General features: G+C 46.5%; 2 protein-coding genes across 2 annotated transcripts; both read right to left on the minus strand.

The window, feature by feature from the left end:
• Positions 1–8,355: 8,355 nt before the first annotated feature.
• LOC125510144 (F-box/kelch-repeat protein At3g23880-like) lies at positions 8,356–10,532 on the minus strand. The gene is made up of 2 exons (XM_048675236.2): positions 9,883–10,532; positions 8,356–9,786 (listed from the first exon to the last, which is right to left on the minus strand). The coding sequence occupies exon 2, from the start codon at positions 9,782–9,784 to the stop codon at positions 8,525–8,527; it is 1,260 nt and encodes a 419-aa protein (XP_048531193.2). The 5' UTR covers positions 9,785–9,786; positions 9,883–10,532; the 3' UTR covers positions 8,356–8,524.
• Positions 10,533–10,704: 172 nt separating this feature from the next.
• On the minus strand, positions 10,705–13,924 carry LOC125510145 (cysteine proteinase 1). Its single transcript, XM_048675237.2, has 4 exons — positions 13,386–13,924; positions 13,195–13,314; positions 11,480–11,723; positions 10,705–11,362 (listed from the first exon to the last, which is right to left on the minus strand). The coding sequence occupies exons 1-4, from the start codon at positions 13,863–13,865 to the stop codon at positions 11,073–11,075; spliced, it is 1,134 nt and encodes a 377-aa protein (XP_048531194.2). The 5' UTR covers positions 13,866–13,924; the 3' UTR covers positions 10,705–11,072.
• Positions 13,925–15,449: the final 1,525 nt, after the last annotated feature.

Here is a 15,449-nt window from a genome sequence, read left to right on the forward strand (position 1 = left end):
CACCTAGCCAATCTAGGAGACACCACTCTCCAAGAAGTAACAAATGGTGTGTTGATGATGAACTCCTTGCTCTTGTGCTTCAAATGATAGTCTCCCCAACAATCAACTCTCTCTCATAGGATTTGGATTTTGTGGAAAGAAGATTTGAGTGGAAAGCAACTTGGGGAAGGCTAGAGATCAAGATTCATATGGTAGGAATGGAATATCTTGGTCTCAACACATGAGTAGGTGGTTCTCTCTCAGAACATATGAGTTGGAATTGTGTATGTGTTCTGATGGCTCTCTCCATGAATGAAGAGGAGGTGGAGGGGTATATATAGCCTCCACACAAAATCCAACCGTTACACACAGTTTTCCAATCTCAGTGGGACCGAATCAACAAACTCGGTCGGACCGAAAAGGTAAACCTAGTGACCGTTAGAGATTTTCGGTGGGACTGACATGCAACTCGGTAGGACCGATATGGTTAGGGTTTGGGCATAACGTAATCTCGGTGAGACCGATTACACAAATTCGGTGAGACCGAGTTTGGTAATAAGCTAACCAGAGAGTTGGTCAGGTAAACTCGGTGGGACCGATTTGCTCTTTCGGTGAGACCGAAAAGTTACAAAAAGGAAACATAGAGTTTACACTGCAATCTCGGTGGGACCGATTCGCTCTTTTGGTGAGACCGAAAAGTTACGAAAGGGAAACAGAGAGTTTGCAATCCCATCTCGGTGAGACCGAAATCCTTATCGGTAGAACCGAATTGCTAGGGTTTGGCAGTGGCTTATGACAAGTGAAACTCGGTGGCGCCGGATAGAAAGAAACGGTAGGACCGAGTTTGGCTTAGGGTTTAGGTCATATGTGGATATGGGAAAGTAGTTGAGGGTTTTGGAGCATATCACTAAGCACATGAAGCAAGAGGCTCATTAAGCAACACCTCATCCCTCCTTGATAGTATTGGCTTTTCCTAAAGACTCAATGTGATCTTGGATCACTAAAATATAAAATGAAGAGTCTTGAGCTTTTGAGCTTGAGCCAATCCTTTGTCCTTAGCATTTTGAGGGTTCCACTTTCACATCCATGCCATGCCAATCATTGAGCTTTCCTGAAATAGTCATCTTGGAATAGCATTAGCTCAATGAGCTATATGTTGTTATGAATTACCAAAACCACCTAGGCCGTGGTCGGCTGCTGCTGCAGGAGGCGGTCGCGCTGTGCCCGGATGTTCCTGGCGGCGCACATGGCCTGGATCAGGATGGAGTCTAGGTCATCGTCGCTCGCCGCCGCTGGTCGGTGGGTGGGGAGCCCGAGGAAGCGGAGGAGAAGGGGTTTGAGGAAACACATGGCGGCGTGGTGGAATGGGACGGAGGTTCCGGGCAGGGCAATGGGGTTTACCAAAAAGGAAAGAAGCGTCGCGGGGACGCGTGGCGTGCGGCTAGTGGGTGAGAGCAGCGAGCGCGAGGCTAAAATCCTACTCGCTTTTGCAGACGATGGGCTCTGCGGGGTGGGCCCACCTGAACGGCCACGCCCCCTTTGCATCTGTTGACCGGTTGACCGCCTCCAAAACGGGAGAGCACTGATCGCTTGGCGCGGGGGCGATTTCAGGACCAATGCCCTCAGTTTTCAACTTCTACTACTCCCTCCTTTTCGGTTTATAGAGCTTATCTCAAAATTTTAATTTTTGCATTTTATAAGACTCAATTTGGTTGTTTCTCATCACATGTTCAGACTTTAAGGTGCATTAAATCATTGCATGCAGTATTAAGAGAAAACTGACCCATGCATTGCAATTAATGCATTTGTAAACATAATTTTTTGAGGAAAATAAGAGTATTAATTGGGTGCTTTTGCAAACTACAAAAAATATTTCACCACTCATCATCTATTTTGGTTGGTGAGATTTTTGAATTGAGCCTTATAAACTGGAAAGGAGGGGGTAATACTCAGCTTCCAACACAAATAGTTTGAGCTTTGAACTGCATTTTCTCAGCCATTGAAAAGATCACAAAAAAAAACAAAGAGCGAAGTATGTTTCTGGTCCTCAAGTGTAAAATAAAATTGACCTCGTCCTTTTTGTCGGCATTCAGCCTCTTGTGTTTTGAAACTAGATAGAATTCGTTTAAAACCTGAAACGAGATGAAACCACCGACATGTCACTCCTTTTCTCCCCCCTCCTCCCATTTATCATACACAAGCACCTAGCTTATGAGCATCCGCCCTACACATCAACGACAACGAACGACCTCGCTAGACTCCTGCATGTGCACGCACACACCTGTCGCTTTTGTGCCGTTGCAGTCCCTGTAAGGGCTACCGAAGGGCATCGAGTAAATGGCTGATGTGCCACCTGGGAAGATTGAGCTCGTCAAAAGGCTGTGGACAGTCATCTTCAACTATACCTAGCCGTGGGATACCCGGCCTGAAAAAGCCCGGCCCGACCTAGCCCGGTCTTGCGGTGGCGGAGCTACGTAGAAATAGTTGGGCGGGCCAGGCAAGCAAGTGCACATTCTAAAAAAAAAGATAAATCGTGCTACTTCATTAGAGATAAGTAAATCCTCAGTAATTTTTAAACTTTTTGTTTTTAAGGATCAGCGGGTTTTTAACTAGATCAACAAATATATACAGCCGGTTCTCGCACGGCAAGGCAATCTCCGCTTCTGTGCGATGGACGATGTTGGCCAGGTAAACAAGATGGCCGCTGCTGCTTGTTGTGCCGCTGTTGCTCGGCTGCTCCTTGTGGCCAATAATTAATTAGGGGCCTAAGTGGTGTCCGCCAGTATACCAACTAGCTACCTATGCATAGTGTATGAAAGAAAAAACATAGATATCCTGGGCGGGCCACGGCCACTTCGGCCTTGGCGTAGCGGGGTTCCTATGCAACGCGTAGGATGCCCGCTAGCGAGTGGGCGCATACTGGGAGCAACTAGTTAACGAGCGTGTCTTCGGAAGCTTCGCAATGATTAGCGTCACTTGGCGCGTTCTCAGTCATTCGCCACGTGTCACGTTCTGGACGCTTTTTTCGGATTTTGTTTTTTTATTTTTCTGCATGCGTTTTCGGCTTTTTAAACGATTTTTTTCCGGGGGTTTTTTACGTTTTGGTTTTCTCCCGCTCTTCCATAGCTTTTCGATTAAAAAATCAAAAAAAATTGCACGAAAAATACGTTTTTTTTTCTTTCGCGAAAGTCATGGTTTTTTTCGCAAAGAGGCACGGTTGTGCTTTAGCGAGAGTCACGGCCGTGCCTTTCGGAAACGGAAAAAAACGCGTTTTCTATTTTTTTTTCTTTCGCGAGAGTCGCGGTTTTGCTTCTGCGAGAGGTACGGTTGTGCTTTCGCGAGAGTCACGGCCGTGCCTCTCGGAAAGGGAAAAACAAAACGCGTTTTCAATTTTTTTTTCTTTCGCGAGAGTCATGGTTTTGCTTCCGCGAGAGGCACGGTTTTGCTTCCACAAGAGGCACGGGTGTGATTTCGCGAGAGGCACGGGCGTGCCTCTTTCGGAAAGGGAAAAAACCGTGCTCCCGGTTCGGTTTTTCGCCCGGTTTTTTTCTTCCGATTTTTTTCATAAAAAAATCGTCAAAACCTATCAACATGGGATCTAATTTTGAAGATCTCGACTCGAGGAATCCAATGATGAAAACGGTTCGAGATTTGGACGCACGGTTTAAAAGATAAAACGTTTTGAATAAACGGATCTACGAAAAAAGGAAAACTCCCAGGTTGCGACAAGTGGCGCGCTGCATGTCCGCCACTTGTCGCAACCTGGGGAAGTGGAGTGTTCTTTGCAACGAGTACTCCTTAATTAGTGATTTCGGCGCATACCCCCCTGAGTGTTCGTAGCTTTCTGGGCCGGCCCGTATAGGATTCCTCCCCACCAGTTTTGGGAAGGTTCTAGAACCTTTTCAGAACCGGTTTTTTATTTGGTATTTCCTTTTTATTTTTAACTTTTCTGATTGAACTTTTTCTTTTTCTTTTTCTTTTTCTTTTTCTCTTTTCTTTAATGTTTTGTTTCTCTTTTTCTCAAATCATGAACATTTTATTTTAAATCGTGAACATTTTTATTTTTCTCTTTTCTTTAATGTTCTGTTTCTCTTTTTTTGAAATCGTGAACATTTTTTAAAATCGTGAACATTTTTCTTTTTCTCTTTTCTTTAATGTTCTGTTTCTTTCTTTTTTTGAAATCATGAACATTTTTTTGAAATTGTGAACATTCTTTAACGTTCTGTTTCTTTTTTTTAAAATCATGAACATTTTTTTAAATCATGAACATTTTTCTGAAATCGTGAATAGTTTTTGAAATCATGGACATTTTTTTGAAATCATGAACATTTTTGAAATTATAAATAATTTTTGAATTCACGAATAATTGGACAATTTGTAACTTTTTCTAAAATACTAATTATATTTAAAAACAAAATAAAGCTGAAGATAGAAAAAAGGCTAAAAAACAAGGGGCTCCCCGCCCCGCACATGGGTCGGCCCATGAGGGCGCGCGGGGGACCAGGGAGGGTACGCGCTCCCGTGGATGCGAGCGCGTACCGCGCTGTATAGGCGCTCCATTGGCGTAGCTCCGCCGACGCGGTCTTGCCTATGGGCCGAGCCTAGGCGTGAAACCTGAGCCCGAAGGGCGGGCCAGGCGGGCTGGGCGGGCCTGGCTTGGGCTTGTCTTTTTTGCATTTTAGGAAAGAAGCCCGGCAGGCTTTTTCACTGACGGGACGAGGTTGGGCCTGCTGGCCGGGTCAGGTCGGGCCCGGGCTTTGTTAGGCCCGGCCTGGCTCGACGGATGGCCTGGTATATCTTCAACTATCATATGTATGTCAACCCTGCGCCCTAAGCCCATACAACATGATTTCTGCCTCCTTTGCACTGCCATAGTCTGAAAGCACATCACCTGCATAATTACAAAAAATGCACTCGCTGATGTTTACCCGGAGTCATCAAGTGGGTTGAGATCCTCTATTGTAGCGCACCGTGCAGTACGGTCATTCACATGTAGGGTTGGGTCCCCACGTTATCTCCAGTAATGCACCGTATAGTACTATAGAGGATCTCAGCCCCGTCAAAATTGGCATCAATATTCAGTTTGCCCACGCTTAGTAGGCTAAGGCATCCAGCGAGGTGTCTTAACACTCATCTCTATCGGCTACCAAGTAGGGAGTACCCAAGGCATCTCCAACACGGCTCACCAAATCGCCCCCGAATATTCGAACGGGATGGTTCGAGCACTTTTAGGCCTTCAATGCATACACTCATTTTGGGCTGAATTGGTTTGGACGTCTAAAATCCCCTAGGCCGATCCAAAATCCACAAAGTTCTAGGGGAGTCTGAACGCTTGCGTCCGACAACCGAGTCCCACCCAAAATTGTAGCTAGCTCAGCTCCGTCCGCCGCATTAATGGTAGGGTCGCCGGCGAGCCGCCCAAGGAGCCTACCCCGCCCATTAAAAAGTTGGCCAGCCACTCCCAAACTCTATCTTTGAGCCCATTCTCCTCATTTTACCCCCTCTGCCGCAGTCCGAGCCCCCTAGTTCATCCTCCGTCGTCGCCATGGTGCGGACCACGATAAAAGTGGTACAAGCGAATTTCCAAAAAAAATGTGGTACAAGCAACGGACGTCGGTATGGCAGGCCGAAATCACAGGGGAGGCCCATAATAGGTGTCCAACCACTTCAAGGGAAATGCCAATCCTGGCCTAGACAGCACTCTGCGTCAGCATACGATGTTATGACAAGCACACATCACACGAATTTGAGCCTTAGGGGTTGACACAAGCACACATCACCTCCCGCTTGCATAATTCTGCACACTTGCAGTTTTCACTCAGCCCTTGATGTGCTTCAGTACACCCCATTGAAAAGTTTATTTTGGTTTTGAATAAACTAAATCCCTTGATATTGTAATTTGGCTGATCGGGACTAATTAACTTTATGAAATAGCACACCTTGATATTGTTCTCTTAGTTGTGTGAATTATGTTCTTAAAAGTTAATTTATACTGGTTGAGAAGCGTCTTGCATATGCATGGTTACTAGTAAACTAAAATTAACTAACTAGTTTTTAGAAATTCTCCCAGTTTCTTCTGTATTGAATATATGGTCTTTGCCTCCTAAAAAAGATAGGGAACATGTAAGGTCATTTCCCTACTTTGTGTTTTGGAGGATGATGACAACCCTTTATTGACCTAATCTTATGCTAAGTGTTTCAGGTTTCGGTTTTAGGTCTTCTTCGGTTAGCTATTCTCTCTGAAGGCAAAAGGATCGAAGACGGTGTTTTCTACGCGTTTGTTTATCTCTTTTGGTCATAGGGAACCCGTACTATCAAGAGGGAATCCACATTGGAAAGTGTTGGGGGTATCCATTCACGTACACTTACCTCACCCCTCTCTTGTCTTCCCCTTCCTTCCTACTATCTACTGTGGGCTCCAGCGGTTGTACCGCTCTCCGGAGTGGTTGTACCGCTGGGTCTTGGCGCTGACCAGTTTTGTTCGAGCGGTTGTACCGCTGCTTCCGGGCGGTGGTACCGCCAATGCTTAGCAAGGACTAGGGCGGTTGTTCCGGCCAGGCACCGCCCAAGTACCGGCCTGGCCTCTGTTTTGATGCGGTACTCGTGCGGTGGTGGCCTGGTTGGTCCGGTCATACCGGTACCACCGGGGTCCGGAGCGGTTCTACCGCTCATGACTTAGCCGCCCGAGCGCTCGAGGCCATGCGGTTGCACCGGCCCGGTACCGCTCGACTACCGCACTCAGGGGTGACTCACTTCTATTCCTATGCGGTGGTTGGGCGGTGGCTGGGCGGTTGGTCCGGTTGTTCTTTTCAACCGGTACTACCGCCTGGTCGCCCGGTTGTACCGTCTGGTAGGGTTCTGCACGTAAACTGTGAGTCCCGGTTGTACCGGGACCAGGAGCGATTGTACCGGTGCAGCACTGAGAGCACAGTAACGGTTGGATTTTTAGGGTTGCTATATAAGGGTGCTTCTTCCACCTACCACACTTACCTCTAACCTCTCTCTCTTTCCACCATTAATGCTACTCAAGCTCTCTTTGCCCGATCTCTCTCTCTAGCCACTCAAACTTGTTGATTTGCTAGGGATTGAAGGAGGAGACCTAGATCTACACTTCCACCAAAGGATATTTGCTTCCCATACTTTCTTGTGTGGATTTTGTTACTCTTGGGTGCTTTGTGCACCCTAGCCGGTTGAGGTCGGAGCCATATTCCATTGTGGTGAAGCTTCGTGGTTTAGTTGGGAGCCTCCAATTAAGTTGTGGAGTTTGCCCCAAGCTTGTTTGTAAAGGTCCGGTTGCCGCCTCCAAGGGCACCAATAGTGGAATCACGGCATCTCGATTGTGTGAGGGCGTGAGGAAAATACGGTGGACCTAGTGGCTTCTTGGGGAGCATTGTGCCTCCACATCGTTCTAACGGAGACGTACTTCCTCTCAAAAGGAAGGAACTTAACACATCCTCGTCTTCACCGGGTCCACTCTTAGTTATCTCTTACCTTTACTTGTGCAAGCTCATTAATGTTACTTCTCTTGCTTGCGTGTTTGCTTGTTGTTGTTGCATCATATAGGTTGCTCAACTAGTTGCATATCTAGACAACCTACTTTGATGCAAAGTTTAATTTGGTAAAGAAAAGTTTAAAAATTGTTAGTTGCCTATTCACCCTCCCCCTTCTAGTCAACCATATCGATCATTTCAGAACATGTTAAAGACATCCACCTAAATGCAGATGTAAAAATACTTTCTACATAAGCATCCTATTTGTACAGTAAATGTTGATCTTGAGACTAGGGTTCTGAGTGGAGAAGAGATCTTCAAAATTGCCACATCCAGAGAGTATGTGAACTTCTTTTTAAATATCCATTCAATAACAGCCGCTCACAGATCACAGTGTCCTGGATTTCTTGCTAAGAGCAACAGATCAATTCAGCGTTAATTTTTGCACTTCAAAATTGGAGCGGGCTACAAGCACAAAATTCAGTAAAATAATGGTGGCAAAAGAAAGCAACCTCAAGATGGAAGAATAATAGTGAAACAAACAATGTGATTCAGTGTTACCAATGTACACAAAGTACCGCTGTTTCGTTTTTCAAGCAACTGTGAAGGAACCTACTATAACTTGCAGCTTGATACTTTGATCTGTGAGCATGAAACATCATATTCTATCAAGGTAAAGATCACTTTACCTAGCAAATCATTATTTGTACAAAGAAAGGAACAAATTATGCATTCATATACTCACATGCTGCACTCGGAGCATGGTATTATATTCTCAAACACCAAATTCAAAAGCTTGTTTATTACCAACTAAACATAATAGTTATACATATAGTAAATAATTAACCGAACTCCTAAAATTAGGATGCATAATGGAGCCAACATAAAACTACAAAATCCTCTCATATAAATATTTTCAGACATAATAAACTTTGAAGGCACAAAAGTACGATTTCATCAGAACATCCATCAGTAATTGTCTCACTGATTGTTCACATAAGGTAACTAACAACAAGTACCACGATACATTATTTCCCTCATCGGTGATAGCTACTCTATAAACTTAGTAGACTTCCCGTATAAATGCCAATGGACTTGGAATCTCCCAATTCTAACGAATCAAGAAAGGTGTCCATTCTTGGATCATAACTTCGCAGAAATCCATCTCCTGGTTCTCCACTACCAAGGATACCTTGTAGATAACCCTCTGCACTGAAAAATATCCTCCCATCATCTAACATTAGAAAAGGATACATACAAGGCCTAGCAACATGTGATGGCATGCTGTATTTCTTAACCCAGATACATTTCTCAAAATCTGTCAAAAACCACAAGTCCATAGATATGTTATGAATATTGTGAACCATAACTAAACATCCGTTCAATTCAGCCAATGATAACTCAATTTCAAGTTTTGAGTAACTGTAATCCTCGTTTTCTTGCACAAATCTCTGCACCTGTTGTGGACCATGTAGAACACCCCACTCTTCTGTCTCGAGGTTGAACGAAGCCACGCTACCAGACTCAATGGTTATAACCCCAGTTTCAAAGTATGTGGAATAGAAGTCCATCAAGAAGTACACCACCCCGTTGACGACCACACATCTTATCTCGCGACCAATACAGATATGGGACCGAGGGTCCTGCTTCCTCCTCCATCTTCGATGGTTCATCTCATTAAAGGTGATAATCTCACATACCTTTCGGTCACCAATTGTAGAGACACGGAGTGCCTTGTACTCTCTGGTAGAGGAGACCTGCCCAAACGCACACGACTCGACTTTGCAGTGCCACTCTTTTATTCCCTCCACTTGTAGCTCATGCACCAATTCCTCTGAGAAATCAGTCGGCAAGGTGATGGTAGATCCAGTGGCCAGGTTCAACACCCAGAGATCCCGAGAGTAGAAAATCCAGTTGAAGCAGGCAAGATCTAGCCGCGTGCGTACAACACGGATGCTATCGCCCTTGCTTGAGATCTGGCTTACCGGATCGCCCGATGACTCGTTCACTAGAACAATTTCGTACCCGGTGCTTGGTATCCGCTTCAGCACATTGCCGGAAATATCTGAAATTGCAACGCCGTTGGTCCCACTATCATCGCAATAGGCTATGGCGAGGAGCGGGGGCGCCGTGTGGTGGCGGGACTTGTGCGCCGTGATGAAGAGTGGGTCGAACGTGAGGGCGCGCCAGGAGGGGCTGACGGTGCGCAGGCGGCAGAGCTCCTTGGCCGGGATGCGAAGGAGGATCTCGTACAGCGCATCGGCAGGCAGGTCGTCGGATCTGGAGGCGGAGGGGCGCAGCTTCGAGGACGACATCACTGCGGTAAGTAGATCTCGTGAGCAAGCGAGCGAACCAGATCAATGATGGGTTCAGATGGGGTTGTGTGCGGAGGAGACGAAGGAGTTTGTCTTACCGAGAGAGGTGGCGGCGAGCAGGCAATCGCCGGAGACGAGATGTCAGAGGGGAAAGCGCCTGGCGGTGAATCGATGGCCGCCGCATTGGTCTAGGGTTTGGTTTAGGCTGGGACAGCAAGGGATCGATGCAAAGTGTCCGCAACTCCCGAATTTCCCAATTTCGGTTAAATAAAAAGGGAAACATTTACAACAAACGTCGGATGGAAGTCATTTGTCAGACCAGCCGCACGCCATCGATTCGCTTAAATCTCACGGTCAAGGGTGGTTTCGTCGTTTGATGAGATTCCAAAACAACCCATTCAATTTTGTCGTGCATCCTCTCCGATAAGGCAATAACACCTCCCGCATTGACCCCATGTCCCCGCCAGCCTCAAACTCACCCCATCGCTCGTCCTCGTCTCCATCGCCTACTCTCATGCCGCCGATCTTGCCAATCCCCTCGCCGTCCTCACCTCTTCATCATGAACAAGCCCCGATGTGTCATCCCAAGAGTGAAATGTGTCATTTGTCCATTAACTCAAACCGATTGCACGCTTTAGGCCAAGTAACCGAAGAATCGATCAATTTAAACCATAAACTTGTTTATTTGATCAAATAAGGCAAAACTGTTTGAGGGGGTAAAATACGGCCATGTGGCTGCCATGTCAACATACCTTAGACCCCTAGCGCTTTGGTTAATTTGTAGTGGGTGTTTTTTGCAAACTGGCAATCACAATAAAGTGGCTGAAGAAAAAAAAAGATCCTGGTCCATGGTACTCGAACTCGTATCGTACTATTAGGAAAGAGGGATTACCTAGAAGACCACTTAGTACAATTACTGGTTGAAGAAATGAGAAGCAGCTGGCACTATTTTCCAATTTCTTTACATAGGAAGTACCTCGCAAGCAAAGCCAACAAAGACGGAACACCATTCTGATGGAAGCAATACAAATTATGTACAGAATTATTCAGGAGTTCTTTAGCCACATCCAAATAGCGTGTGGCAGACATGCATGGCGTAGCAAATTTAGCAAATGCATAAGTTATACAGCAAGCATTCTATTGCGGCTTCGCATCTTCGCTGCTGATACCACAACGACGATGGAGCCTAGCCGACTACTACGTATTAAAGTTTCTTTCTAGCGATACACACACCGAAACCAAGATCGACACCAGGAGGGCCGCCGATCAGATCAGATCAGACCAGAGCCTACTCGTCCTTGGAGCCGTGAGTGGCGGACACCGTGGAGACCATGGAGTCGACGCCACACTTGTTGCGCACGTTCGAGCCCCTGCAGATCTTGTAGTAACCCTTGTCCCCCCAGTTCTCGCCCCATGAGTTCTTGATGATCCAGTAGGGCTTCTCCTTGAAGCGGGAAGGCGCGAAGCCAGACGCCCCGTAGCCGACGAGAAGGACACCGTGGTCGAGGTGCCTGCCGCAGATGTATGGGCATGACACTCCGCCGATGTATGTCTGCATGTATGCAGCGTTGATACCGACTGCACAGGAGAGGAAAAATATGTGTCAGTGGTTTCTAATATATATAGATTGATTGTTCCATGTGCTTAGAAACACAGATCTGGGATGTAAACTCCATGTGAGACAGTTATACTCACTGGCCAGCGGTCCATATTTCACAAGGTTAGCAGCAATCTGTTCTTCATCAACAGCGACAACGCTGAAGTTTTGAACTGAAGCAGCAATCTTGGACTTCTCAAATTTGCAGGTACCGTCCTTCCCGGTGTAAGGGTAATCCTTTTCTCTCTCAAGGCCACCAGATTTCAACAGATAGCTAAAGGCTGAAGTCATCAACCCACCATTGCATCCAGCATCGCATGAATCAGGTTCTGCTGGGTCGCACTGAAAAATTCACAATATGATGCAGCATATTAAGTTGAGGCGCCCATCAAGGTAACCAGGCAATAAAAGGTAATATAATTGTTCTACTACCCTTGAATTCGCATTGCAGAAAGAATTGTTCAATGCAAAACAGCACGGCATCTACCTTACTACTCCCTCCGTTCCTAAATATTTGTCTTTCTAGACATTTCAAATGACTACTACATATGGATGTATGTAGACATATTTTAGAGTGTAGATTCACTCATTTTGCTCCGTATGTAGTCACTGGTTGAAATGCCTAGAAAGACAAGTATTTAGGAACGGAGGGAGTAGTATTTTTCTAGACAACAGTTTCATGTGATACCAGCGGTTCTCGACTGGAGAAGATAGGTAAACTGAGATAAATACAAACAAACATGTAGTACCATTGAAATAAAACTAAGTAAACAGCAAGACAGCACGGGTAAAAGGCCCTTCAACAAAAGTTGGATGCCTCACACTGCATATGAGTAAAATGGAGCTACGGTTGATGTGCCCTTACAGGTACTAGTACGGGTCACAGAATCTTATACCATGTATTACACATACTAAATCCCATGTAAAAGAAATATTTTACAATTTGGAGTCATGAACCAAACATCGGGCACTACCAAAGGACACATCCTATGCAATAATTACATTTGTCATTTCCCTTATTGGTTTGATGACAGCAATATAAGACCTACCCAGCTAACAGTTTGCTTCTTTCCCATTCAGTTAGAGATCAGAATATCAAGTTAAGTGGCATCCAGTTCAATGAGTTGACAATATAGAAATCATCAAACAACTTCGGTTAATTACACAAAAAATTCAGTGGCTATGCCTATTCTGGTGGATGGACAATAAGCTGGATAGTCCATAGAGATCAAAGTGGCACCCTCACAGCTCACCCACCGAATCAGTGAATAAGCACAAGGCGCCTTGGTGAATACTGAATACTGAGTCACTGACCGATGATATGTCTGTCTCAACCTATCCATTATCCTAAATTATGACATCCATCCACTCACCAAACATTTTTATCTTCATCTTTATTCTAGGTTTGAAGCTATCATCTCAACAAAAGGAAGGCTTTAAGCTACCCCACCCACCACCACCAACAGGTTCTCCACAGTAAGTTTGAGGTGATTACTATGTTGATTATTTTGGCTCTTTTCATAAAAGAAGTCAATCGCTTTTGTTGACTGTTAACTAGTAATAATCTAACAGGATCTTGCCACTCTTGTCCTCCAAATTTCCCTTGTAAAGTTTTCCATGGAATACTGATCCCAATTCCCCTCTCAGAACTCACCTAGACCCTTTATTTCGTTTGGTGCGTTGCCCAATCAGAAGTCGACAACATAAAAAAAAGTCTACACCACCGGACAAAACATAGTGACATGCCACAAAAATCCAACCTATCTTGTGAACAATCAACCAATCACAAAAAAGGAAGAAAAAGGAGCCTCACCTCATGGTCGCAGTCGACCAGCTGCTGCTCGGAGAGCACCTCCATCTTGCCCGTGGCCAGGTAGTTGGCTCCCTCCAACGCCCCGGACGCGCTGAACGACCAGCACGACCCGCACGAACCCTGCAAAATCAACAAGGGTCAGGGACGGAGGCCAGATCGGGAGCTAAAACGGCCAAAGAATCAGGGGAAACCTGGTTCTTGACGGGGCCGACGGCGCCCTGGTCCCTCCAGTCGAAGTCCTCGGGGAGGCCGTCGGTGGGGAGGACGGGCGCGTCGTGCGCCGACCCGGCCATCTCCCGCAGGAACGACCGCCGGGTCGTCTTGAGGCCCAGGAAGGTCCGGCGGAACTCGGCCGGGGTGAGGTCGGAGAACTTGGTGACCCCGTGCTCGGCGGACGGGTCGAGCATCTGGTGCCGGCGCGCGCGGCGGAGGTTGGCCTTGAAGACGGAGAGCCGGTGCGCGTGCTCCTCCGCGTCCCTGTAGGTCTTCCCGAACCGCTGCACGAAGCCGAGGAACTGCGAGTCGAGCTCCAGGTCGTTGTCGAGGGGGTCGGCGCCGCCGACGACCTGCCGGATCAGGGGCTCCTCGTCCCCCGCGGCCGCCGCTGCCGGCGCCGGGGAGAGGAGGAGGCCCAGGAGGACGAGGAGAGCGGCCACGAGGCGATGATCCATTGGGGGGATTTTCTTGGTTGCTTGTCTGGGTGGGTTATCTTTGCTTCGGCTCCACTTCCTGTTGCTTTATAGGAAGTTGTTAAAGGAGATATTTTGTGTTTAGACTCCTGGGTGCTGTTCTTTTTGCAAACGGGCCCTTTGAGATTCATGGATTATCCAAAGATATTTTACTCCTCCTTGTTGGCCCCACGGTATATACCCACCGTGGACGGTGGTGTCCGGAAGAAGAAGCTGACTCGGCAGGGGCCACGTCTCATTTTGTGTGTCGAAAGTCAGGCTAGTGCCATTGGCAAAAATCGATGACCTGGCTGATGGGAACAACCTGCACACAAGCCGAGGCTGATGGCACGAGACCAACAAGTCGATGAACAAACCAACACCACACACCAGCCCATTGGTTCCTCGACATTGTCGACCATGTAACCGAGTTGGGGTTGAAACTTCGCTCCACTATTCGACATAACAGTGGATTGGGCCGCACCTCGAGTAACATCACTATAATGTAGATATGCATCAGACACGCACAGAACAGGGTTTCCTCCACCTCCTGTCATCGAAGAAGACATCTAGGAGCCCCTTATTGCACAGAGAGAAGGGAGATTGAGAGAAATACAAGGCAAGGTCATTGGAGCACCAGAGCAACTATAACAGATCCATCCGCCTCCTAAAAACCTACTAAAAATGACAAAATATCCATTCTAAAATTTTCCTAAAAGTCCTTGTATCCCTAACATGCTAAGAGGACCCTCTAAAATCATCCACATGGCATCTAAAATAGGGGGGAAAGAGGGGGGAAATATAAAAGCCCCTATAACCTCGCTTTATTAGCACCAAGGAAGTGTTCCCTCTTTCCATGCTCTTGATGCCAACCATCTAATTGTGCCACCCGCTTTTCTTTGCCAAATAGTCGCCAAACATATCTACTCACCCGCCATGGGTTGCCTGGATAGAATGCAATATGCAGTCTGCACGTGATCGTCACTATCGCGGCTTGGCCAACCGCCACCGTGGTTGCACCGCGGGATCTCATTACACCAACCCTCTGCTATCGCAAACTCATTCTCTCTTTTCATCCATCCGGCGGAGAGAACTCTGACCACATGCGTCGAGCCTGCGCCATTGACTTTCACCCCGACTAGGGCTTCGTGGAGTCTCCGCGCAACCCATTCTTCCACATAGAAAGACACATTTAAGGCGTTTTTATGAATTGCTCAAGAGGTCATTTCAGCTTTAATTCCGGGGTTTTAATCATATACAATGTGTGTTTGATCGCACAATTTATGTAGATGAGCTCGCTCATCGAGGATACTTCGTCCTCATATGATTGTGATGAGGGTTTGTTCAAAAAAATGGCTTTGAAGAGGTTGCATTGTTGCTAAATTAATGATGGGTAGAAAGAAACATGAAGAGGAAGCATCCAGGTTCGCAAATAGGGCATGTGAATATTATGGAACGAAATAGCTAACTATGACCAACTCGTCCATGACTACTTTGCGGACAAACCCATGTATCATCTGCATCTCTTAGGCCAACACTTCCATATGTCAAGAGAGCTCATTATGTGTATTTTCAGTGGTATGGAAG

Source organism: Triticum urartu, chromosome 5A (genome assembly GCF_056163025.1).
Source record: "Triticum urartu cultivar PI428250 chromosome 5A, HENAU_Tu73, whole genome shotgun sequence".
NCBI classification, from domain to species: Eukaryota; Viridiplantae; Streptophyta; class Magnoliopsida; order Poales; family Poaceae; genus Triticum; species Triticum urartu.

Excerpts from the sequence above, each read along its gene's own strand:
- LOC125510144 (XM_048675236.2), bottom strand. The coding sequence starts at position 9,784 with ATGTCGTCCTCGAAGCTGCGCCCCTCCGCCTCCAGATCCGACGACCTG.
- LOC125510145 (XM_048675237.2), bottom strand. The coding sequence starts at position 13,865 with ATGGATCATCGCCTCGTGGCCGCTCTCCTCGTCCTCCTGGGCCTCCTC. Across the intron at positions 13,315-13,385 it reads TCGGCCCCGTCAAGAACCAG|GGTTCGTGCGGGTCGTGCTG; the intron begins GTTTCCCCTGAT and ends TTGATTTTGCAG. Across the intron at positions 11,363-11,479 it reads GAAATATGGACCGCTGGCCA|TCGGTATCAACGCTGCATAC; the intron begins GTGAGTATAACT and ends TCTCCTGTGCAG.